This window comes from Lontra canadensis, unplaced genomic scaffold (assembly GCF_010015895.1).
Source record: "Lontra canadensis isolate GAN:19392208 unplaced genomic scaffold, GSC_riverotter_1.0 scaffold27, whole genome shotgun sequence".
NCBI classification, from domain to species: Eukaryota; Metazoa; Chordata; class Mammalia; order Carnivora; family Mustelidae; genus Lontra; species Lontra canadensis.
Window position 1 is genome coordinate 4,698,910 of NW_022631021.1, and position 24,637 is coordinate 4,723,546.

Genomic DNA, 24,637 nt, shown 5'->3' on the forward strand with positions numbered 1-24,637 from the left:
TTCTTTATGCTATTAAGAACCAATTATCCCAAAGATAGTACTTGATGATAAGGCCAGTTCCAAACTCTGTTGCCACTGCCCTGTTCTATCCAAACCCTACCTTTTATAAACTTTTTTCTACAAAAACATACTTCTTCACTAACATATCATTTATCATGATTTCTAAACACAAATGCTAATGAAAAGCTGTAAGAAACCAGCTTAAAAAATCATGACTCTGTAAACATAGTACCTCGCTAATTATTATCTTAATATATAAAAGCATTTTTTAAAACATTATGTTTAAAAGGTAGGCATGTGCAGCTTTCAGATTTGGAAAGAATGAGAAAATCATAGGGTTCTGTCTTTCATGCTATTGGTGACATTTACTATAAAGCACTCTTAGCTTATAAACCTGACATTTTTGGTGAATATAAAGATTAACCAGAAGTGTGGCAAGTTCATTTTTAGTTGCTATATTTGTAAAACAATCCCACTCACCCAACCAAAGCAGAAATATTGATGAAAATTTATGGGAAATCCCCCAGAGGATTCAAGAAAGCTGATTTACCAAGAGCAAAGTGTTCATATTATCAAAGGAGTTACCTAAATTCCACACTCCAGCATAAATTAGAGAGTAGAAAAGAAAATCGAAAGCAATTTAAACAGACTGTGGAGAATTTTGCACTATCCCTATATATTTAGGTATGTAAGAGGGCTTTCAGTGAAATAAATAACTATAATCTTATTATGAGAGTATGCACTTATACAAAATACTCTCCTATTATAAGCTATTACATGTGTCAGTTGCAAAGTGATTATGATGGCCATTTTCCTTATAAGCAAGTACACAATCCTTCAAGTAATTATGAGAGGTGATTTAGGCTAAGATTGAAGTTTTAAAATAAAATCCTGTCAACCTGCAAAAATTATGATCATTAATACTTTTTGCTGGACTTAATAAAAGACATATTTATATGTTAGCTATAGCTATCCTTAGGTCTTCCTATCATGTGCATTAGTATTTTAGTCATATTTATTCACCAGTTTAATAGACTAAGCAGAATTCATTATATTGATCAAGATGTAGATTGCTTTTAGAAAAGTTTTATTCACCCCTATTCCTCTTTCTTTTCCACTCACACCAATTCATACACACCTATAAATTATAATTTCTTTACCAAAACCAAAAGAGTTCAGAGGAATAAGGAAAAAAACCATCAAGCACTTTGTTTACTATTCAGTTATTCTCTTTAGCACAACTAAAACAAAATCTGGTTTCAGTTTCCTTGGACTAGAAAGGCAATTCCTTGAACAACTTCAGTAAGCTAAAAAAGATTTTAATGAAATTATGAGAAAGTACTTAAAAATAAGTGGTAGATCTGAGCATTTTAATTAAAATAAAGAAAATAACTGAAAGTGATTATATCATATAGGTCTTTCCACTCCATTTTCAGCCTGAGAACCACAAAATGCACCTGAATTCTCATTACACAGTCAGTAATCATAATAAGCACAAATAACCTACCATTACAGGAAGTGCTGCCAAAAAGGGACAATGAGTCTGGCCAGCCCTAGAGGAGCACCTGCAGTCTTATACTACCAGGCCTATAAGGCACCAGCACTATTATCTACTTAAATGTTTATTCTTTAAAGGAATGTAAAATTATCTATATTTGAAATGCAGACTCAAAGTAATATTCATGAAACCAGAAGTGTGATATTCTAGTTCTATATTTTTTCTAATACAGTACATTAATGCATTAAAACAGTAGCCCCTAGGATGATCTCATATGCCACCAATGGTACAGGCAAACACAGTTAGTGAAAACAAATTATCCTATATAATTTTCAACCTGATTTCTTTCTCCAAGAAAAAAAAACAACTGATAAACAAATATTAGTAACAAGATTAAAAAGACAGATTAATGTTCAGTTTTATGTCATACTTGCTATATGTATGCACTACAGCGTATCATTTAAACTTTAAAACAGTTGAACAAAGGCAGCTGAGTTGATATATTGAACCCAAAATATTCATTGCCTCAGTCTCATATTGGGAAATTACTGAGCTTTGAGGAAATTGTAATTTACACCACATGAAACCATATAGTTTGTTTACAAAAGACAGCTTGACTGAAGGTTCTGCTCGGATCCTGTCTTTGTTAAGTTCAGCCTCTGTGGTACCTATAGCTGATAAGAGTGAAAAGTGACCTTTCCCTACCCTAGGGAGGGATTTCTATGCATGAGAGAGGAAAAAAAGGGGCAAAATGTGGTTCAATAGGACAACTCTGCCACTTGTGTTCTATAGAAAAATCTTTTTATTTTGAGCTTTTGATTATAATTTGATTCATTCTTGCCACTTAATTAGTACATTCAATTCCTTCTGCAATAAAATTGCAAATCACCTGCCTATGCATCTACTGAGTGCTGAGAAAGGTACAACCTATTGGAGTCTATTGTCCCACTGAGTTTATTCCTTATTGCAGATGGAATCATCACCAAAATTCAGAAAGCTGAGAGGACAAATTGGTTCATAATGATTGAAATTATATTAAAATATCACTGTTCCCATGAACTCAAACTACCCAGATTTACCTATTAATATAAAACTCTGCAATGCTCCTAGATGTTCATTTTATTTATTTTTTTTCCATGAGAACTAGGAACGACTTTTTCCTAGCATATAATTTCTTTGTGAAATTATAGTGACTAACAAGACTAGGTGAAACATTCACTTAATAAAGTTTACAACATTATAATAACAAATGATAGAAAAGAAAGCATGGATTCTAACCACTTTGTCCTCCTTTGGGAAAGCATCCAAGGAAGCAGAGGAAAAAGAGGAAAAAGAAAAGAGAAAAACAAAAATAAGGCATATATTATTAAACAGATTTTAAGAAAAAGATCATATATTATTTTTAAAGTGTTAAAACACAGGTATTTTAAAAAGCAAATGTTTACCTTTCCCCAAAATACTCATTGTTCAAGCTTTCATTGAAAATGCACATATATAGATCCTGCTAGAGCAGAAACAAAAATTGGGCACTATAATTTCCAAAATTTTTAGAACTTGGATTTTTGCATCTATATTTAAAACATTATTCAGAAAGAAATCCTAATTCACTATTATATTTAGTCTTCCTATTACTGAAAAGACATTTTATTAAAATGCATAAAATTATGTGAACAATTTTCTCAAATTACTGTTAAAATATTTATAGTTATAATTTGGAAAATCTAAGAATGGGAAATATCTGTAAGAAATAAAAATGAGAGAAAAAGATGTTACCTGTTAGAGCCAGAAATTATTCCACAAGCAGTATTTATTTGTAAGATACATTTTAACATTTCCAGTATTATAGGAAAAACCAATACAATCTATTCATACAATATTTTTGACTTATGCCTAATATTAAAGCAGTGCTTTCTTTTATTTTATTGTTCTGAACATTTTTTCCAAATTGGATGGGTTTCTTAAATCTTGAAGGCACATTAGGCTTGGGAGACTACTCCAAAGCAGAGGTACCTCTTAGCTCAATTTTCTTTAAATATGAGTTTCACCCAAGTAATTTTAATATACCAATAGTTAACTGCATTGTCACTGGCTTACCGTAATCATATAAGGGGAAGTTAAAAACATTCACGAGAAGTGCTGAGTCAGCATTTCTACTTGGCTGATTTGCACATTAGTACTTACTGCCTGCACCTTTCCAATTGGACAGTACCCCTACATCAAATGGTATGTTAAATATTTTGACTATCATTCCCAGGTCTCATTCATTTCAAAATAGTGCATTTAAGAGCAGCAAAGAAGAGAAAACTAACAAATAGGTCTCGTGCTCCTTTTTATGTGCCAGACGCTCTTTTAACCTCAGGTTGTTTTAAAAAGGTTTTAACATCACATATGATAATTTATTAAAGAACTTTTAGCAGGAAAAGAGGAAAACTTATTTGGTCATCATCAAAATGGCACCTAAAGAAAAATTAAATATATGACACAAAGACCTAGATTTTAATTATCATAATAAACATAGACAACAATTATTACAATCCAGTTTCATAGATAAAGAAGCTGTTGTTCAGAGAAGTTAATTATCTTCCAAGGCCACAAAGATAATAGTGGGCTCACCTTAAAATAGAAGATATATCTATTTTACTGAATATCTTAATTCCACTGGAAGAGGTTTTTAGAAAACCCTACTTGCAATTCAAATACACGACCAATGAATACAGTGTTAATAGGGAGATTGATTTTGATTTTAACTGTGATTTTCTCAATTAGGAAAATATCAGGAGCACTTAAACCTTCCGTGTTATTTTTAAGTATAACTTTGTACTATGTTAAATTGCATACATGATTAAATAATATATGAAATTATTTAGAGAAACACTGGGAATTCTTTAGGTTTATGATAATTTTAACTGTTTTGTATTACTCTGCAGACATATATCAAAGAAAACTCACCCAGACATACCCATAAATAATTCTATCATACTAAGATAAGGAATATAATGAAGTACACTAAAATGTATTCTAGGGGTGCCTGGGTGGCTCAGTGGGTTAAGCCGCTGCCTTCGGCTCAGGTCATGATCTCAGGGTCCTGGGATCGAGTCCCGTATCGGTCTCTCTGTTCAGCAGGGAGCCTGCTTCCCTCTATCTCTCTCTGCCTGCCTCTCTGTCTACTTGTGATCTCTGTCTGTCAAATAAATAAATAAAATCTTAAAAAAAAATGTATTCTAAACTATTAGAATTTTTCTGGTACTTCATATTTAGCCTTTTAAATGAGCATCTGAATGCCTCAAAAATTGTATATATTTAAAGCTCTGCATAACACAAGACCAGCTCTTATTTAAGCCAAACAAGGAAATTGCATCAGTGAGACTACATCTCATAGAGAAGAAAGTAAGTGCAAAAATCAGCCCAATTTAAAAAAGTGTATCTTGACATATTCTTTAAGTATCCAAATAATTTCCATGAGAGAAACTTAGTGCTACATTACTTTACCATGACAACAATAGGAAATTACTCTCTAGAAACTAATCATGGCTTTACATATCTTATCTTGGGTTAGATGTAATGCCACATAGTTTACCTTACATTTTACCTTCATTCAATCTGAAACAAATGATGTGGAAACTGAAAGGTTTTCTTCCCTTTTTATGAGAAGAACCGGCCATAACAACTTGCAAGAGTTTTCTAACTCATGATACTATATCTACACTTACTACATTCTTCAGAAAATAAATTTACTGCTATAGATAATCATTTTATCGTATTAAAAAAGGTTTTAATGGGAATCGTTTATTAAGATACATCTGAAAGGTATCTTTTTATGAATTATTTTCATCACTACTCCACTACTACCAACTTTATGAAAGACACAGAAAATGCGAAAAGGATACCTTAATCGGTATATTTATGCCCAGGGCTACTTTCTGTGTGTTTTCTGCTTGGGGGAGGGGAGGGGGCACTGCTGTTTACCCGCATTCAGAGGGCCTCGCACATTCAGTGAACACTCACGTTGTTGGATCGCAGTGACACACGGCCTCCACAGCGGGCGCAGAACTTGGTGCGGCAGTAGGAGCAGAGATGGCCACATCCATCGGCAAACTTGGTTTTATGACAGATTCCGCAAGTCGGAGCATCGTCTTTGTGCTCTCCCTGGTAACGCCGTGCTTCTTCCCCTATTTTTCTCACTTGCTCTTTATAGCTTTCAAATTGTTGATGCAATCTCCTGGGCAAAAGAGAAAATGGTAGCAAACTAAGTAAATGACAGGAGACAAAAAACAAAAACAATTCTTCCTAACAGAATAGCAGTGCAGTTGTTTAAACGAAATCAAAACACACAAAGCAATTTTTTCCACTACTCTTACCTCCAATGGTAAAAAATGTATTTGCGTGTATTCCATTAGTCCCAATTTTGCTTACTAGCAATGAACCACATATAAATAGACTGTATATAACCCCTGTCTGGTCCCAACAGTGGGATTCATGTATCTACTCCACGACTCTCCTTCTCTTAGACAAGCAGCTTTCAAAGTATTTGGACTGTGGAACTCAATGCTTTACAATTACACTCATGTAGAATACAACTGAAGCAAAAGTTATATAAAATACTTAGCCTAATTATAGATGATGTACTCTGGTATATTCTCTTTCATTCTATTCTAAGTTTAATACTATTACAATTAAAAAAAGTTTGTTACAGTAACTTGATTTTAAGGCGCACTATTTGAACATGATGTATACTTGGAAAAATACTGTTTTAAACTACAGTGCTATGTAATCTGTCTTCCATAAAATATCTTCCTTTACTCCTATTCTTGGAGACTATTTATATATTCAATATCAAGTGTCTGATTTCATACAGTATATAAAATGTTACCTTATATTATAATTGAGCTCACTAATCTTTCCACATCACATGAAAAGTTCTAAACCACACCTTGCAAAATATTCAGATTTTTACATACCCCAAATTTGCTTGATCTCTCTCGGGTTATATGTATGAAAGTAGTTATCAGTCCTTATTTAATGAGTACAAGAAAATTTGTTGAGGCAAACCATTTCCCATAGGAATGATCACACTTAATAGGATTCAAGTCTCCTCCCCTCCCCATCAGCCCAAATCCCTCAATCTTAAATTGATACAAATAGAAACTGTTTGCTGTTCTGTACAGAACATTATGACAACCAGTGAATCCCCAGTGAAAGGATGCCTTAGTTTCATACATGAGAACTGAGAGAGTTATCCCAGGACTAGCCAACAGCCATTGGCTATTACAACAAAGAAGAGACTCCCGGGAAATCATCTGTGTACCTGAGCGAGTGTGACTGTGACTGTTCCCTAGGACCCAGAGGACACACACATGCTACTGTTAATGCAGGCAGTTAGCTTGATTCTCTATACCTGAGGTAACTGTGGGACCTGGTATTCCCTAGAAACAGAATCAAGTAAGTTAGGTGTTAGGACTCTAGTGTTTGAAGTACTGGGATTTCATTATATTTTTCTTTTAACGTCAACAGCTCCTGAGCAGAATTTCAATGATTACTTTAAAAATTCTGAAATCCCTTTCCTGCTTTGCCAACTGACATTTCTCCTATTTAATTCCCATAATTAAAATAAACATACTTGCACTAGGAAATGAAGTAGTTTAGAATCTGAAGCCCTTCCCAATTTAAAGGCTAGCTAATTTCATTTCATAGAAAGAAATACTGATACTTTATTTAATGAATGCAAGAACACCTGATCGACTTAAAGAGTGAAGTTATTTGGTACATTAGATTTTTTATGCTCTAAGTACCATCAATCTAGGCTCAAATTGGTAGAAAATCGCTGTGGATATCTATTATTTAAAAAGCAACCTTACAAAATAGCATTGGAAATCTTAAGGCTTCTATTAAAGAAAACAATTACTAAGGAGTGGGAGCAAGGAAATACCTCTAATCAAAGAAACAGATACAAACTGTAAGCAGAGAGGGAGTGCATGAGTAAATATTTATTGTGAGAACCAGCAAATCAAATTTATTTAAGTAAATATAAATGAGAGAGCTAGGCTAAGAGAAAAGTTTCCCTATAAACTCACTTTGTAATACAGCATGTGATTTAGTATGGGTGTTGGCAAACTTTCCAGTAAAAGGCCAGACTGTAAATATGTTAGATTTTGCGGGCCATGTAGTCTCTTTTGCAACTACTCAATGCCATGGTAGCATGAAAGTAGCATAGACGATATGTAAATAATAAGCATATTAAGTGTGGCAAAGTTCCAATAAAACTTTATCACCAAAACAGAAAGTACCAGATTGGGCCCTTGGACCATTGATATCTGATTTAGTATATGCTTTATAATGAGGTATGATTGTTTGAAAATTCATTGTTCTTTAAAAATTCAAACATAAAAGACTTTTGTTCATCCTATAGGCCCCGATCAAAAGGGGCCTTTTATACAATACATACGTGCAGGACCCTGACCATTGAGAAGAAAACTTATTCTGCCACAATCTCATAGCATTTTATTTGGTCACTCAGAGTATATTTAACCATATACTATTAGTACTTCCGAACATGACATCTTTCTTGTGATAAGTGCTTCGCCCCACAGCTGGTGAGGTCATTCACACAAGCATCACTCCAAACTCTACTGGGACTCACATCCTCCTAGAAGCTACCCTTTAGTGGCCTCTACACATTTGTATCCTCCTCTCATGTATATTTAAAAATTCCTTCCTGGTTTTGGCAACAGTCCATGTTTATATTACTGGTTTGGACATGGCCACAGGGGGAGAACTGGGAGGGAAAATCACGCTGTTTCTCAGCCCAGAACTCTCTTACATCTTCAACTCTTTTTCTTCGTAGCCTTCTTCCTCTCCTTACTGGTGGAACTCCCTTGTTCTTCCCTCAAAGAGAAAGTCCAACCAAAGTCCCTGTCAACCTCTCTAACTTATTTCCTACTGTGTTCCTTTTTATCAGCAGACACTATAAAAGGAAAAAAGGATGGAATGAAGGGAGGGAAGAAGGGAGGGAAGGAGGAAGGTACAGCATTTATTCCTCTCACTTCTTCAAAATCTACTTACTCTGTAGCCTTCTGCAGTGCTCTACTAAACTGTCTCTTAAAAATCAACCTTAATGCCCTTTTCTCAATTTGTATTCCCCTTACATTGCTCTGATATCTCACTCTGTCAAGATGTTGTCCTTATAATAAATTTTGCTTTTGGAATCAGGATATTGGTAGTGAAACCATAAACAGCATATTTATTTTTTGTATCTGATGTTTTAATGCTTTAATCCATATCAAATATGTGGCAGTGTCCTATTATGAATAATAAATGGAAATATATATTTTATTGCACAGTATTATAAATGCCAGTAAATGTTAGTAAGTGCAAGACTACAAATGTAAAATCTTTTTTTGTGAAATTTAATTGTATATTTTAATTTTAGAATTAATACTATATTCTTATTGATTAGTAAGGTTGATAATATATATGATCACAAATCTCAGGTTTAAATTACCTAGATAGAAAATGGAGTGTTAAAAAATATGTAAAATACTATTAAAAAAAGCACCAATACAGAAACCTTGATTTTCTCCCAGGATGTGATTTTTCCCCCCCACTGTTTCACTGTGTAATAATCATTGCATTATTTTAACATCTGTGCACTCAAGAAATACCAAGATTCCAGTTGTAAACAGGTTGTTTGGGTAATTAATGGCACATATTTGAAGGAAATAAAGATGAATACTTAAAAATCTAAATATTATTCTCTAAATATCTAAAAACATCATTCTATACATGCAAAATAATTTAAACAGAAAATCACTAATGACATTCTTACCTACTAATAAGTATTTGTTGATTACTTACTATAAATAAGGCACACAGCAAGATGCTAAAATGACCAGTAATGGTAGAACACAGAGAAATCTTTGCCATTGGCCCAGTACTTCATTTATTTCTCTTTTGTGTTTTTCCTTCCTCCATCCCCAGAATGGTCAAAGTCTAGACCTTTCAAAGTCTAGGCTATTAAGACTAGCTATTACTGGACTTTGAAAAGAATAACCAGGAAGAAAGGTGGAATTGTCTTCTAGCTTCTGACCACTTTGGGGATGGAGGAAGGAAAAACACAAAAGAGAAATAAATGAAGTACTGTGCCGATGACAAAGATTTCTCTGTGTTCTACCATTAGTGATCATTTTACCATCTTGCTAGATTTGCCTAGAGTAAGAGGGGTTAGCAACTAGTGCTTTGAGACTTCAAGAGCCTACTTGCCAGGAAGGAAGGAAGGTAAGGGCTTCCCCTAAGAGGAAGGAAGGGCAGAGACAAGGGTAGTTTGCGCATGGCACTCTAAAATGGAGAACTGCTTTGGGATGTGCGTACAGTAGTGAGAAGGCATGGGTACTGAAAATCGGTAAGAATGGCTTATGTGTTCCTTCCCAAACTTGGCAGAGAACACATAAAACAGAACACAATAAAGGCCCCAGGAAGTTAGTGACATGGAGATTAAAGCCAGGAGAGTTTCTGAGAAGCTTAGATTGTCTGAGTGCCTCCAATAGCTCTGAGGATGTCCAGGAGAAGGACCTGACAATGAATGAAATTAAACATTTTGCTAGCCAAAGCGCTTTAAAAGATTCTGACCTCACACTCCATTGAAAAAATTCACACTATCTTCAACTCTAAAGCACAGTTCTTTATTCCAAGGCAGGTACAATCTACTTAGGAAGTAACTTATAGGTAAACGTAAACTAATAGTTTATGGCAACATATACCAAGTGACAAGGAATGGAACTAAATTGTTCCATAGAGAGTAATAGTTCCGGGTAAAATAATCAGAGAGACTTTTTTTGGAGTAGCTAGTCAAAAACATTTACCTAGATGATTTACAACTTGGACTATTTCCTCAATACTAAAAGTACGGTGCATGGTGATATTAGTAGAACTACTAAAGCAAAGAAATAGTAAAGCACGTTAAGATAATAACACAACTGTGAATGCTTTCAAACTTCTCAAAAATGTAAGCTTAAATTAAATGATCTTTTAGTGTCTTTGCATATCAGCAAATAAACATATATGTTCTAATGAATGATAGCCAAAAATCACACATAAGTGACTGTGAAGACATATGTGAAGTTAAAAAAGTGGTTTCTTGGCCCCAAAACACAGTTGTCCCCTTCTTAATGAAACTGTCTTTCTGATTCTCCTCTTTAACAGAAGGGCAGTAAAATCCCACTGCATTCTAGTGGTGACTAACTTTTTGTAATGATGCTTGGAAATAATAGTCCCTTGTATTAGAGTTGAGTTGGAAATGACATCATAGTCTTTTAGGCAAAAAGATGAAGTTATGGAATTTGGTGCTACAAGACAGCTGGAAGGGGATAGAAGTGGGTTCTTAGCCTGGTCTCCATGAAGGATCCCTAAACAAAAGCATAAACCAGATGCTCAAAGGTCCTCATTCAGCAAGTCGCAGGATCAGAAAACCATTGCCCAAATTGTTGGTGTTAGAATCCCACCACATCAGCTGATGCATTCTGATCTGGAAACTACCACCACAGTCACTCTGAGCCTGCCGGAGAGACCAGCATTTTGGTTGCCCCACATGCTGCGCTTGGCCCAGCCCTCCATTCAGCTCAGCTTCAACCTGTCTCACACAAGCACATCTGACTGGTAGAACCTCAACCACATCAGGAATTCTAGGTGCAAGAGAATCTGAATTTAGTTTTGAGATTTCCAACTTCTCCATAAACTCCCTAGGAGAACTCTGGGGCAGATGTTGTTCAGCTATAATCCTCTGATTCATGTCAAATTTCTTAATTCCTTCCTCTGTGCTGGAAGTGAGCAATACCTGAGTCGAGAATTTCTTATGATATTTTCTCTTGTTCTCTCTCTTTCTCCATATACTGAACACATACTTAGTGAACACTATGGGAAGCATTTTGCCTCCACTAAGAAATTTCTTTTGATAAATGTAGTCCCTTAAGAAAGTTACATATATATGTAGCCGTCCAGTCTATTGCAACAGCAAATCAAGGTAAAACTCAGACTCACATACAAGGCACATATACACAAAAAAAAAAAAAAAAAAAAAAAAATCTTTTTGTAGGGATTAGATGCAGAGCACAAATCTGTCATCTGTGGTGAAGACTCTCATTATTCTTCACTTGGATTATTTTGTCAACTTTTTAAACTAGGATCTGCTGGTGGGTTTCCTCCCTCTAGTTCACCTTTCATATGGTCTGAATGATCTTCCTAACAAAGGGAATGGATTATGTCAATCCATTGTTAAAATAGCATCTGTAAGATATAGTCCAATTCCTCATCCTGAAGTAATTTTCCCTTTGCTACCACTTACTTATCTAAAAGCATCTCTCACAAGCACTTCTCATAGATTGTACACCTACCATTGTATCAAACACAGGACCTGCTAGGCTTACAAACATCAACTCGACAAACATTTACTGAGCTCCCACGGCCTGCGTCTCTAGGGATACAAAGAAAACAACAAACAACAACCTAAGAGGATACTGAATTTTACTTTTTTTTATTACTCTATTCAAGGCTTTTTGATAAATGCCAGAAAATGGTCTTTGTCTTTTGTACCTGGGGATCATATAAACACATTAGAGACTGATTTTTTTCTTTTCAAAGCCTAATGTGATTTGATTGTAAACATACAACTTGATTTGTTTTAACAAAAGTTAAACTTCTAGGCCCTGTGTACAAAATTAATGAAGTTTTATGATTTGCTATTATTAACTAGATAGTTTTTTGTTACTTAGAGGAACAATCAGTCTTGGTTAAAATGTGTTAATGTATTTTTGTGTTTTTTCAGATTATATTATACACATATCCTTATTTTATTTTTTAAAAGGGTTTATTTAATTATTTAGTTGAGAGAGAGAACGAGAATGAGCACACAAGTGGTTGGGGAGAAGGGTAGGAGCAGAGGGAGAGGGAGAAGCAGGCTCCCCGCTGAGCAGAGAGCCCAACACAGGGTTTGATCCCAGGACCTTGGGATCATGACCTGAGCTGAAGGCAGACCCTTAACCCACTGAACCACCCAGTATATGTAGCCACCCACATATACTCATTTTTTTAAATTAACATATAATGTACTATTTGTTTCAGGGGTACAGGTCTGTGATTCATCAGTCTCACACAATTCACACACTCACCATAGCACATACCCTCCCCCGTGTCCATCACCCGGCCAGCCCCCCATCGTATTTTAAATATAAGTTGTTTACAGGTGTTTGACATATACATAAAATATTCTTCAAAAGGAACTGATTGTAACTGCAAATTTGTGTAATACAGGTGAAATCACTTTTACAGTAGTGTTTTCCTTTCAGCCTTGAGCTTCCTAATGCAACTTGAAGCCTTACCAAGTATTATAAAACTTTAATTTACCAATAATTTGTTAATCTAAATTTACTTAAGCTAATTTTTCACTTAACACCAATTTGTAGGAATATAACATGCTGTTTCTCCATATGACCATGCTAGCCTCCTTTGGAATTTCACTTTTTTTTTTTTTTTAAGATTTTTATTCATTTATTTGACAGAAAGAGATCCCAAGTAGGCAGAGAGGCAGTCAGAGAGAGAGAGAGAGAGGAGGAAGCAGGCTTCCTGTTGAGCAGAGAGTCCGATGTGGGACTCGATCCCAGGACCCTGGGATCATGACCTGAGCCGAAGGCAGAGGCTTTAACCCACCGAGCCACCCAGGCACCCCTGGAATTTCACTTTTGTTTTCTCCTTCCACCCTTGTGAATCATACCTAAAATTTAAGAAATCAAGTTGTACAAGCTTGAAACCAAAGCCCCCTGCTTCTTTGCTAGGACTTGGGGTTCATAACTTTGGAATCATTCAAACTCCATTCTCAGAATGAGAAAAGATAAATGAAAGATTCCAAAACCCAATTTTAAATGGAAATATTTGGGAAAATAAGAGAGGAGGAGGGACTTTGAAAATCATTCTGCACAATATTCTCATCTTATAAGTGAGAAAACTTACACTTGATCTTAGCCAAAAGGCCGAGAAGCGATAATAAGTGAGAAAACTTAGACCCATTGCTTTAAGTTACTTACATAAGGTTGTAAACTGGTTTGTGATAATTAGGTCCTCTATTTTCAAGTTTCCACTACACTTTCCAATTTTCAGAATACTCACTCATATATGGCTAAATGAATGACAAGTTCATTTGTGAAGGATGTTTCCTTGGTGTTCTTAAACTGCATCAAAATTATCTAAGAGGCTTTATTAAAATGCATTCTTTCTTAAAATGTGTTCTAATCTACAGGGCTTCTGATTTAGTAGATACCAGATAAATTTCAGGACCCTGGCTTTTTAAAGGTCAACCCAGGTGATTCTGGTGTAGATTATCTCGGGACTATAATATAGGAGAGATCCCTACATTAATGAAGGCATTTTTTTCATATATCTTTCATCACCTTGATAAATCTAATCTTCATCACATAAATTTTTTTGATATGAAGGCATTTTTTCCATATATCTTTCATCACCTTGATAAATTTAATCTTCATCACATAAATTTTACTCATACATGTTAAAATTCGAGGGACAATCTACACAAAAATATGCTGGAAATTTTTAAAATATTGTCATGTAATTTGATGTCCACCATTTTAAAAAACTTACAATATTATGAATCACAGATATGTACATATTAGTATTTGTAGGGTTTTTAAATGCTCATAATAGGAGTTAGGGTGAGGGAGGAATAAATAAATGAATAAGGCACAGAAGATTTTTAAAGGCAGTGAAACTACTACGTATGATATTACAATGGTGGATACAAGCCATTATAACTTTGTCCAAACCCATGGAATGTGCAACACCAAGAATGAACCTTAATGTAAACTATGGACTTTGGGTGATAATGACGTGTTAATGTAGGTTCATCAATTGCAGCAAATGTGCCCTGCTGGTGGGGGATTTTGATAATGGGAGAGGCTGTGCATGTGTGGGGGCAGCCGGTATATAGGAAATCTCTGTAATTAAGAGGAAATCTTCCTCTTAATTGTGCTGTGAACCTAAAATTGCTCTAAAATAAGGTCTATAAAAAATGCTTGCTATAAAAAAAGGTTGTAATAATATATATTATATATAAGAAAAGTTATATTTATATATAATACCAAATATTTCCTAAACATTTTGGTAATTTAGAAATTTACCTCAGATATTCCTGCATAATTTTTTAAATTACTGCAGTTGAAAAAAGTATTTTTCCATTTGTGTCTAAAACCATTTTTAGTCTATAGTTTAACAGGAGTATACTTTTTACTTATTACAAATGTCCAGCAGATGGCACTAAAGATTTTAATTTTCACACAGTTCTTAAATAGTTATTTAAACTTTTTTTTTTTTTTTTAAATATCTAATGTGCTAAATAAAAGTGGTTAAGTCAGAGGGGGGTGTAACTTATTAGAAAAGAACAAAAAAGAAATTTATAAGGTGTTGGAATTTCTTTTCTTTTGCGGACGACCCTCATTCCATGTGCCCTTTTAGAAAAATTATACATTAAAGGTTTTGTCAGATAGTTTTCTTTTTCTTTTTTTGGTCTTCCATTTAGCGCTGTTAAAGATGTAGTTCATCCAATCAGCACCCAACAGTGTTCCAAAAGCACTGAGAGATGACACTTAGGAAAAATAAGAACATAGCTGATGATTAGCTATTAGTGTTTTATAGTCCTGTTACTTCAGCCAAGCATTTATTTTTAATTCCATTTTCAATTTACCATAGGAGGCCACTCCTGAGTAAGCATTAAGGGAAGACATCTCAGGACACGGAGGCCCACTAGCACACATTTACATTTTTGCTCTACTTCATCTCCCAAAAATGCAACTTCACTGTGCTCCTGGGTGCTGTGAAGGACTAGTCACCTGTGAAGAAGCTTTGCATGTTAGGCCTCGATAGACAGCTTCGAAATTATGTAAGAATATGCATATGCTATGCAAGAATAGCACTTTCTAATATTCGAGATCTATCAGAGGTCTAAAACTGAAAATCTGGCACAGGAGGGAGTCGCTTTAACACTTTGACAAGCAGGTTATCTCACAGCACAGTTCAAGAGAAGAAAATCAAGTAAAAAGAACAGAAACTGTAAAGTAGCATATCAAGTAGGAATGAAATTTTAGAAAGAAATGAAGTTAGTTTTTAAGAAAATAATCTAAGACTGATGATTCACAGACTTGTACCCCTGAAACAAATAATACATTATATGTTAATTTAGAAAATAATCTAACAGGTAAGGTTGATGCTATCTGCATCATAAATATGAAACTGATCAATATTAAATATATCTAATGACATTCCATGAGAACTTGTCCAGAATGTGTCATTTGATCATGTTAACTGACTTAACGAAGGGCAATTTCGAAGAAGGTGGTGTCTACACATGTATAAAGCCAAAATGCTAGGTACTCAACTCATGCCTGTACTGTAAACCTTATCTTGCTGCATTCTTGACTATTTTCACCAGACTTGCTATGTTTTATTAATGTGGGGAAGGGGAAAAAATAAACCACCTTCACTTCACAACTGCTTTCTAGAAGGCATTAAATATAAAAATTTAAGTGCACGACCATGAGGCTATTATTTAAACTCTGTTCTTCAGTTTCCTCATCTACAAATTGGTGATAATAATAGCAGCTTCATAGGATTTGGGGGAGGGTTAATTGAGATGATCAACGTGAAGTGCTTGGTACAGTGTCTAGCACATGGTAAAAGCTCAATAAATGTTAGCTATAATTATACGTACACATAGATAATACATGAGAAAACAAAGTACTCTGCTTTCAAGTCTCCGAGTACACTTAGCTGATAACTTTGGGAAGCAGCTATGACTGGCAGAATTTCCTGGCATATAGGTACCAGTATGAGTGGCTTAGATCATCTATCATTGACCATTGATAAAGAGTACAATGATCATCTTACACAAAGAAAGTCAGGGAGAAAGGCAAGCCTGCTGGCATTGTTTCATGAAAGGTCCAGAAGATACACCCAGTGGGGAAAACACACATAATTCTGTCTGAAAAATTTTTCAGCCTTTTTTAATGGTCATTGGTAACTTATACAAAGAGAAAGGAAAAAAAGGGAGACTCTGAAATCTGATATTTTAAAAAAGATTATTATCATTTAGGCTCTTTGAACTGAGTAATATAGACTGCCTAAAACATAAGTATTCTCAGCACTCTGAAATGCTGGATGAATGAATGATATATAGAAAATGTCTAATATGTCAAAAAGTTGTGCTCTGTTTTACTTTTAATATCTAATAAATGTATGCACAGTGAGTGTATTCCCATTAGTGAGTTAACCAAGTTTTGATATTTTTTTTCATTTGAATCATAAAATATAACCCAGGATGTGGTGGCTAAAGGGGACCTTTCAGTGTAACTTGGACAAAGAATCACTATCTTACATTTGTAATATTTGATCAGAACAATTCCTTTAAAATGTGAACAGTCCCATGAAGTTCTGTAAGTTGGTCTTTTCCCAGAAATCACAGAGCAGTAAGGGGGAAATGAAAAGTGCAATGTTCCCTAATTTGCAGGCATCTAATGACTCTGTCTCCATGGACAGATCCTTCAGTTGGTCAAACTTAGTGCTTACCCATCCTATCTACCAGACTCCCTATTGGACCACCGGTAACATTCCTGCCTAGTCTGGCCAAAGGAGCTATCTCATCTATTTATTTCTAGAGAGGTGGGTAATGAAGATGTGTCAAACCTCCTCCCTGTGGAGAAAGGAAATGTATCACCATCTTCTTGCCCTCAGGAACTAAGGGTACTAACACATTTCTTTGGTTTTGGATTTAATCCACATGTGCAGCAATACTTGAGAAGGCAGCAGAGCCCAAAGGTTCTGAGGCCAAATATCCTTTCCCGAGTTCTTCCTTTTACTAGTAGCTTGTGTGGGCTGGCAAGTTATTTAACACTCTAACACTCTACTTTTTCATCTGTGAAATAAAGATAATAATACCTACTTACTTACAGGATTGTTGTGGGGATTAAAATAACATATATGTAAAGCACTTAGAGAGGTGTGGATGTTACTAAGGACTCTATAAAACATTAGCTATTTTTTTTAAGGTACAGAGAAAATACTGAAAAAATCAGATAAAGCATCTCTTTTTGCTCTGTGCCATCTAACATTATTTAATGGATTGCAATATGTAAGTAGGATTTAGAATTATGAAATAAAGTCTCTAGGTCGAGTTCAGATTTTTAAAAGCAGCTCCAGCAAATATCCTACTTTTAAAGCCTGAATTAAATATCTGAGAACTAAGAAATGTATTCCAAAAAGGTTTCCTCTTTTTTCATTTTTTAAAAGCAGAGAAATACAAGCTTCCTGAATTTTACTTGCACGGTATACTGAATTAGTCAGCCATGATTAGGTACAGTATTTTCTAAGCCATTCTGGAGTGCATTTCAAGACAAGTGACAAGATGTAATTTCCTTCCCATTATATTTGCTAATGGTGACATCTGTTTTCATCCTTTAATTAAAATACATTGTTAATATGCATTTAAGACCTAACTATCATCTAAATAATATAACAGGTGTTGTAAATAACTTAAGTTCTTTTATGCCCATGAAAGGGAGATCATAAAGCAGAAAATTCAAATGGTTTTGCAAATGTACAAGCTAAATTTCCAGAAAATATAAGAAAACTTTTTAATGTATACATATATATTTGCACTCTCTCTTCCATGTGACCCAGAACCCCTACCACTATTTAATTAACTCCAGACAACATCTTCTACCCTTACCAGCCACTGCCTGAGAATAATCAAATCTATTTTTAAAACTTGCCATCTTACGTTATATTTAGATACTAAAAAAATGTGTCATAATCAGCTTTCACTAATCACGGTGCACACAAAGCAAGAAATTGTCCATTTTACCTTTTCTAATATTGCATTATCTATGAGAAACTTTGAATAATATCAAGGTACTTTAAATATGACCTGCATTTAATTCAACAGATATGTTAAAACCCTGGACAGAAACTGTTGATGTTTTTGTCACTGTAATGATCTATCGAATTAAGCACCATTCAATTCTAGCTCGATAACCTGATCAATTTTGCAGCGATCGGTCAAAAAGGGAATGGTTTGCTATACAGATGGTCCCAGACTAACAATGGTTCCACTTACAATTTTTCAACTTTATAATGGCACAAAAGCAATATGCATTCAGTAGAAGCCATACTTCAAATTTTGAATTTGTTCAAATGCAGTAACGTACTTGCTCGTGGTGCTGGGCAGGGGCAGCGATCCACAGCTCCCAGTCTACTGTGCAGTCATGAGGGTAAATAACTGATATACTTAAAATCATTCTGTGCCCAAACAACCATTCTATTTTTCACTTCCAATAGAGTATTCAGGAAGTTACATGAGGTATTATTCTACCTTATTATAAAATGGACTTTTTGTTAGATTATTTTGCCCAGCTGTTGGCTAATGTAAGATTCTGAGCACCTTTAGGTAGGCTAGGCTAAGTTACGGTGTTCTGTAGGTTAGGTGTATTTAACGAATTTTTGCCCTAACAATATTTTCAACTGGTGATGGGTTCATTGGGCTATAAGCCTATTGTAAGCTGAGGAAGATCTATATTTCACTTAGAAGTAACACCCTATTTCATATTAAGTTGTTGTTATTGTTGTTATTTCTCTTGAGTATTTGATAAATCTCTTCTGATTGATCATCTTAAACTTAAAACCTGGGTCCTATGATCTCTTACTCAAGTCACTAAGACCTGCATCCAGCCCTAGAGAACAGGCAATCAGTACACATTTAGAGTTTAACTCAGAGTCTGTCAGTGGAATGGCCCAGAAAGACATGTTGGCAGTCCTTACAAAGAATCTCCTCCTTCCCTTCTCGTTAAGTTGCGCTGCACTTTGTTCCACTTAGGGTTGAACCTGGTAGCCTAACTGAAAATATTGTAGCTACGCAGATCGAACTGTATTTTACCATCATCTGAGAATTCTGAATGCTAAGTAATGTTACGGTCACTATTGATTTCCCTGCTTTTCAAAGCGTAAGTGGGGAAGTCAGGGAAGGCCTGACTGAGACGGTGAAATTTGAGCAGAGCTAGTGGAGGTGAGAGAACAAGTCACCAAGAGTAGATTTGGCAGCGGGAACAGAAAAGGTGGAGGCCTGAGGTGGGAGCCTATATGGGGGGGGGCGGGGGGGTGTAAGGACAAGCCAGTTGGCCGGTGCGGCTGGACGGGTCTGAGCACGGGTGTAGTTGTGCTGGGGTGGTGGGTGGGGTTGGTAGGTAAGTCTCATAGTCAACGTAAGTATTTGGCTTTTCCTCTGGGTGAATGGGAAGCCGCTGGAAGGGTTTGAATGGAAGAATCCAATGACCAGACTTATATTTTCACAGGATCCCCGTGGTTCCTGTGTTTGTAATAGGAGAAAGCGGGTTTGAAAGCAGAGACAACAGTCAAGAGGCCATGCAGGAGTCCAGGTTGGAGATGATAAAAGTCTGAACCAGAGCTCAGGGGATGGATGTGGGTAAGAAGTGCTAAATGCTTCTTCTTCCTTCTATCCTGCTTTAAATCTTCATAGAGCATGTGCCGATAGGCATATTTTTTATTTTCACGACTATAACGTAGTTTCTTTTAAAACTGTTTCTCAGGGTGCATTTTTTACTTCATGCTGTACATCTTCTTTCCCCATCAAAGACAATTGTTGCCCAATCACGCTAAGTGAAGCGTGTTTGGCTTTCTCAGGCTGAGTGACACCAAAGAGAGTGGCCTCTGAAGGAATTACCATGTAATCAGGAGATGAAGAAGTATGATGGTATGTCATCTCATAGCTAAAAACACCCATATTTATTTGGTGCTCTGTTGGGATCATGGATGAAGTATCCCCCTACCGCCCACCCAACTTCTAAAATCTGGCACTTCTAAAGCATCAAGGTAGATCTGAACTGATACACTAAATTGCTTTAAAATGACCAGAAATTTCATTTATTTTATATATTCTATGAACAATATGTAGGCAAGGAATCTCAGGTGTGGAAATCTTATGTTAATAGTGTTCCCTCAGCTCCTTTTCATTTCTTCTTGCTGTAGTGCCAAGTCCCTGTGGCCACTACTTTTGTGTCCAAGGCACAAACAAAAGTAGAGATTATATTAAACGGTTATTAGGATGCAGGTTCTATGAGGGAAAAAACCAGCTCTAACTTTTAACATTTTTTAAAATATCTTTTTCTGTTGTGTTTGTAATAGATTAGCTTCCCCTTAGGTATTTCGAGAAACCTAAACTATGGTGTTCTGATAAGATTAACTTCCTTGAACGCATTAAGTGCCTTGTATGTGTGTCTATATGTGTATGTATGTGTACAGGTGTATGTTTTAAACCTTGTTAGATGACCCAGGATACAGCAGAGCCTCAAGATCTCCATTTTCATAACAGCTCTCCTTGTGCAATGCAATAAATATAACTATAGGAAAAAGGAAAGGGAAATTTGTTCAGCTGTTAAGGGAATGCATCTCCGAATAATCCTTACAACAGCTTGTTTTGTTGTGATGGTTTGGTTTGGTTTGGATGTTGGTCTTGTTTTGGTTTTGCTTTTGCTTCTCCTAAGTCTAGGAGAAAGCTTCTACGGGGGGTTCTCAGGAAACAGGTACTGGGCTAAAGAAAGGCCTGTTAGAGCAAACTGTCCCAATTCCCTCTAACTCCCTATCTAGATCCTAGTGAATTGAAACAAATGCCTTTGGCCATCACATACGGGCAGCCAAGGTCTCAGATGTGGCACGAGGGAAGCAATAGGGCTTCTGCATAGTGAGCTCCGGGCGTGGTTACTACAGCCACCACCAGTTTGTCAGTACCTTCTTGTCAACAGAACTAGAAAATTTTTCACAGTAAAAGAGCAATCTACAAGACAGATGATACAGGAGATACTAGGAAATGGAACTGAGAAGAAAGAGCAAGAAATAAAGAAGGCTCAGTGTGACTACAGGCAAAGAGCGAGGTAACATTTCATATTAATTACTCACATCTAAAACCTGGTGTGTACAGTATGTCTCCTGCCTAAAAATAATTTAAACAGCCTGGCTAGGAGCATCACTAATTTGTCTCTGCGCGCATCCCGCCGCTCACCTTTCTATAGAATCTGTGGGAGAAAAGATTTGTTAGAGGCTACTTGAACCATCATCCCAGCTTCACCAAGTGATCAGACCGCAGGCTTCACGTATAAATAATCTTGCTTTAGTGATAGACAAGTTATAGTCTTTAACAGGTTACTTTACAAACCCAGAGGCTTTTGTTTTAGCTTGGAACACCCTGAGTGAATAGAAGTACAAGGGCACAGGCAAGTTGTCTTATAAATTCTTTTTTTTTTTTTTAATATTTATGTGTTTGAGAGAGGGAGTGTGAGTGATCCCGTGTGAGTGAGGGTTGGGCAGAGGGAGAAGCAGACTCCTGGCTGAGCAGGGAGCCGGATGTGGAACTCGATCCCAGAACCTGGAGATCATGACCTGAGCCAAAGGCAGACACTTAACCGACTGAGCCACCCAGGTGCCCCGTCTTATAAATTCTAAAAAAACCTCTGCTATCATCTAAGGCAAGACCACCTCTTCCTTTCACTCCTGAATTCATGACAGTCTAGAGAAATGTTTCATTCAGGGTCCCTGGACAGCATCTTACAGGCAAGGGCATTCCCACAAAATAACAAATGCTCTGCTGGTCAATATGGACAGGCATTATTCCCCTCAACTGTGAATTGAGTGTATGAGTTGCTACCTCTTAGGATTGTAGAGGAGATTACCCAGTGCAATATTCCACATAGATCTGATGCTCTGTAAATCTCAGTTCTCTTCCACCACTTTCCCTTTCACAAGGTTTGCTCCTTATTCTGAGCAGGAAAGGGCAGGAGAGTATCATGGAGAGACCATTTAAAATAAGAAGACCTGGGCAACACTCCTGGTTTTATCTATCACAGACTACGGAACTTCAGACACAGCCCTCAGCACCTCTGAGCTGGGCTTCTTTATCCCCAGAGGAATGATAACAATTTGACCCTTTGAAGTCATCATCAGTTTGTAAACTCAACAAAAAATGATTATCTACTACATGTCAGGTGCTGTTTGAGATGCCAGTGATATGAACAGGAATAAATTAAGTCTGTTCACAGGAAACCTGCATTCAACTAAGCGAGGCAGGTACTAAAACATATTCACAAAAGAATATCTAATAATGTCAGGTACTACTATGGGGTTTGATGACATATAAGAGGCTAAAGAATAGAGAGTTGAGGGCAGGATGAGGGCGTAGTTACACAGAGAGGATGGCCAGGGAAGACTGAGGGGGTAGTGGAGTTCTGAGGGATGTGGAGAAATGTGGCTGCCTATCTGGGAAAGAGGATTATTTCAGGCAGAAGGAGCAGGGAGTGTAAGCACTGACCAGGAAAGAGCTTGAGTTGGGCCAGTAGGGCAGGGTAGGGGAAGAATTGGAGACAAGGTCATAGTCACATGATTTCAGGAAGCCCTTCAGAACCATGGAGGGGACTTCGAGTTTTCTTCTGAATGGAGAGGGAGGTCACTGCTGGGTTTTCAGAGGCAAACTGAGAGGATGAGGTTGAGAATTGAAAGGATCCCTCTACTTACTCTGTGGAGAACAGACGCGAAGCAAGGTAGTCTGGGACAGAGGCAAACTAGCTACATGGTTCTTAGATAGCATGCTTGTGGTGAGGATGGTAAAGAAAAGTCAAATTCAAAATATCTTTAAAGCCATCACACCAATGTAAACTACTATTTTTGCAAGTTTCCGGAACTTATTCTATCTTTAACCATTTACTAGCTCTGTAACATTAAGCAAATTACTTAACCTCCTTAAACCTTGAGTCCTTAGCTTCATATGTCGAAGCACTAATCCTCAATGTAATGGTACTTGCCGGTAGAACTTTTGGGAGGTAATTAGGTTTAGGTAAGTTTCTCATGATGGGGTTAATGTCCTTTCAAAGAGAAGAAGAGAACCCAAAACCTGATCTCTCTGCCATATGAGGACACAGTCAAAGGCCACCATCTGGAACTCAGGAAGAGAGACCTTATGGGGGAACCAAGTCAGCCAACACCTGAATCTTGGACTTTCAGCCTCCAGAACTGTGAGCAATAAATTTCTGTTACTTAAACTACCCAGTCTATGGCATTTTGTTATGGCATCCTGAGCTGACTGATGTACTGAATTTCCTCACCTGTAAAATGGAAGCAAACATCGCCTACTCCATAGTGTTGTTGTAAGACCAAAATGTCATAAGCTAAGGAAAGCTTCAAATTTTCTCAAGTCATAATGATTAATATAAGGATCAAATCCTAGGAATAACAATTTTAAAAATTCTTGAAGTCTGCCATTGAATATTTAATATTACAAGAAATGTAGGTCACATATAATCACACACGAGCAAACAGGTCACACATTCACACAAAATTTAGATGAGCAATAGTAAAAACTTATCTGTAGTTACATCACATTTGAGCATAAACAGAATTAATACCAGTTTTTAGATAATTGGTTGTTTATTTTTCATAAAGAAATAAAAAATGTTTTACTTTTTTTCTATTCGAGTGGATATTTTAAAAGGCTAGTCTAAAAAGAGTAGCCTTCATGGTAGAATTCTATAAAAATGATCCTTATTAATTAAAAGAAAAGCTTATTCAGAGTTGTTAAGACAGATACAGACTTAAAATTTGTTTGGACCTTTGTGCTATTTAGACACCTGCAGAAAGGATTTCCAGAGAACCAATGACAATTACACATCTGTTCCTCATGAACATCCTGTTTTTATTCTTCCACTGTAAAGCAAAATGATATACTTTCAATTTTATCAAACATGAAATGCCAGGATGAAATTCCTTCATGTAAGAATCAATATAGATGTGAAAAATTAAATTCACCATCACCAGGACATGACACAAAGTAGCATCTCTTATTCCACAAGATAGTATGAGCTCCCTCTCCAGATTATTTCTGAGTGGGTGGACTTCATCTTTTGAAAGGATCCCTCCCCACCTCCCTGCCCCTACACACAAGTCTTTTTTAAAAATACTAAAAGGAATAACTACACGGATACAGTTTTCAGTAAGCGTCAGACCTGGTGTCTACGATATCAGAGTGCCTATGTCATT

The 24,637-nt window shown here is 36.2% G+C and overlaps 1 protein-coding gene across 25 annotated transcripts in view; it reads right to left on the reverse strand.

Annotated features, from left to right (window-relative positions):
• RIMS1 (regulating synaptic membrane exocytosis 1) overlaps window positions 1-24,637 on the reverse strand; it is a 491,535-nt gene that overhangs the window by 286,716 nt on the left and 180,182 nt on the right. For 23 of the 25 annotated variants that reach the window (XM_032864386.1, XM_032864392.1, XM_032864391.1 and 20 more), the window contains 2 exons: window positions 5,504-5,717; window positions 2,777-2,788 (listed from right to left, as the gene is read on the reverse strand). In XM_032864386.1, the coding sequence (XP_032720277.1) occupies window positions 2,777-2,788; window positions 5,504-5,717 (226 nt within the window). The remainder of the gene's footprint in view (window positions 1-2,776; window positions 2,789-5,503; window positions 5,718-24,637) is intronic. The other 2 variants (XM_032864369.1, XM_032864371.1) reach the window with 2 other exon arrangements.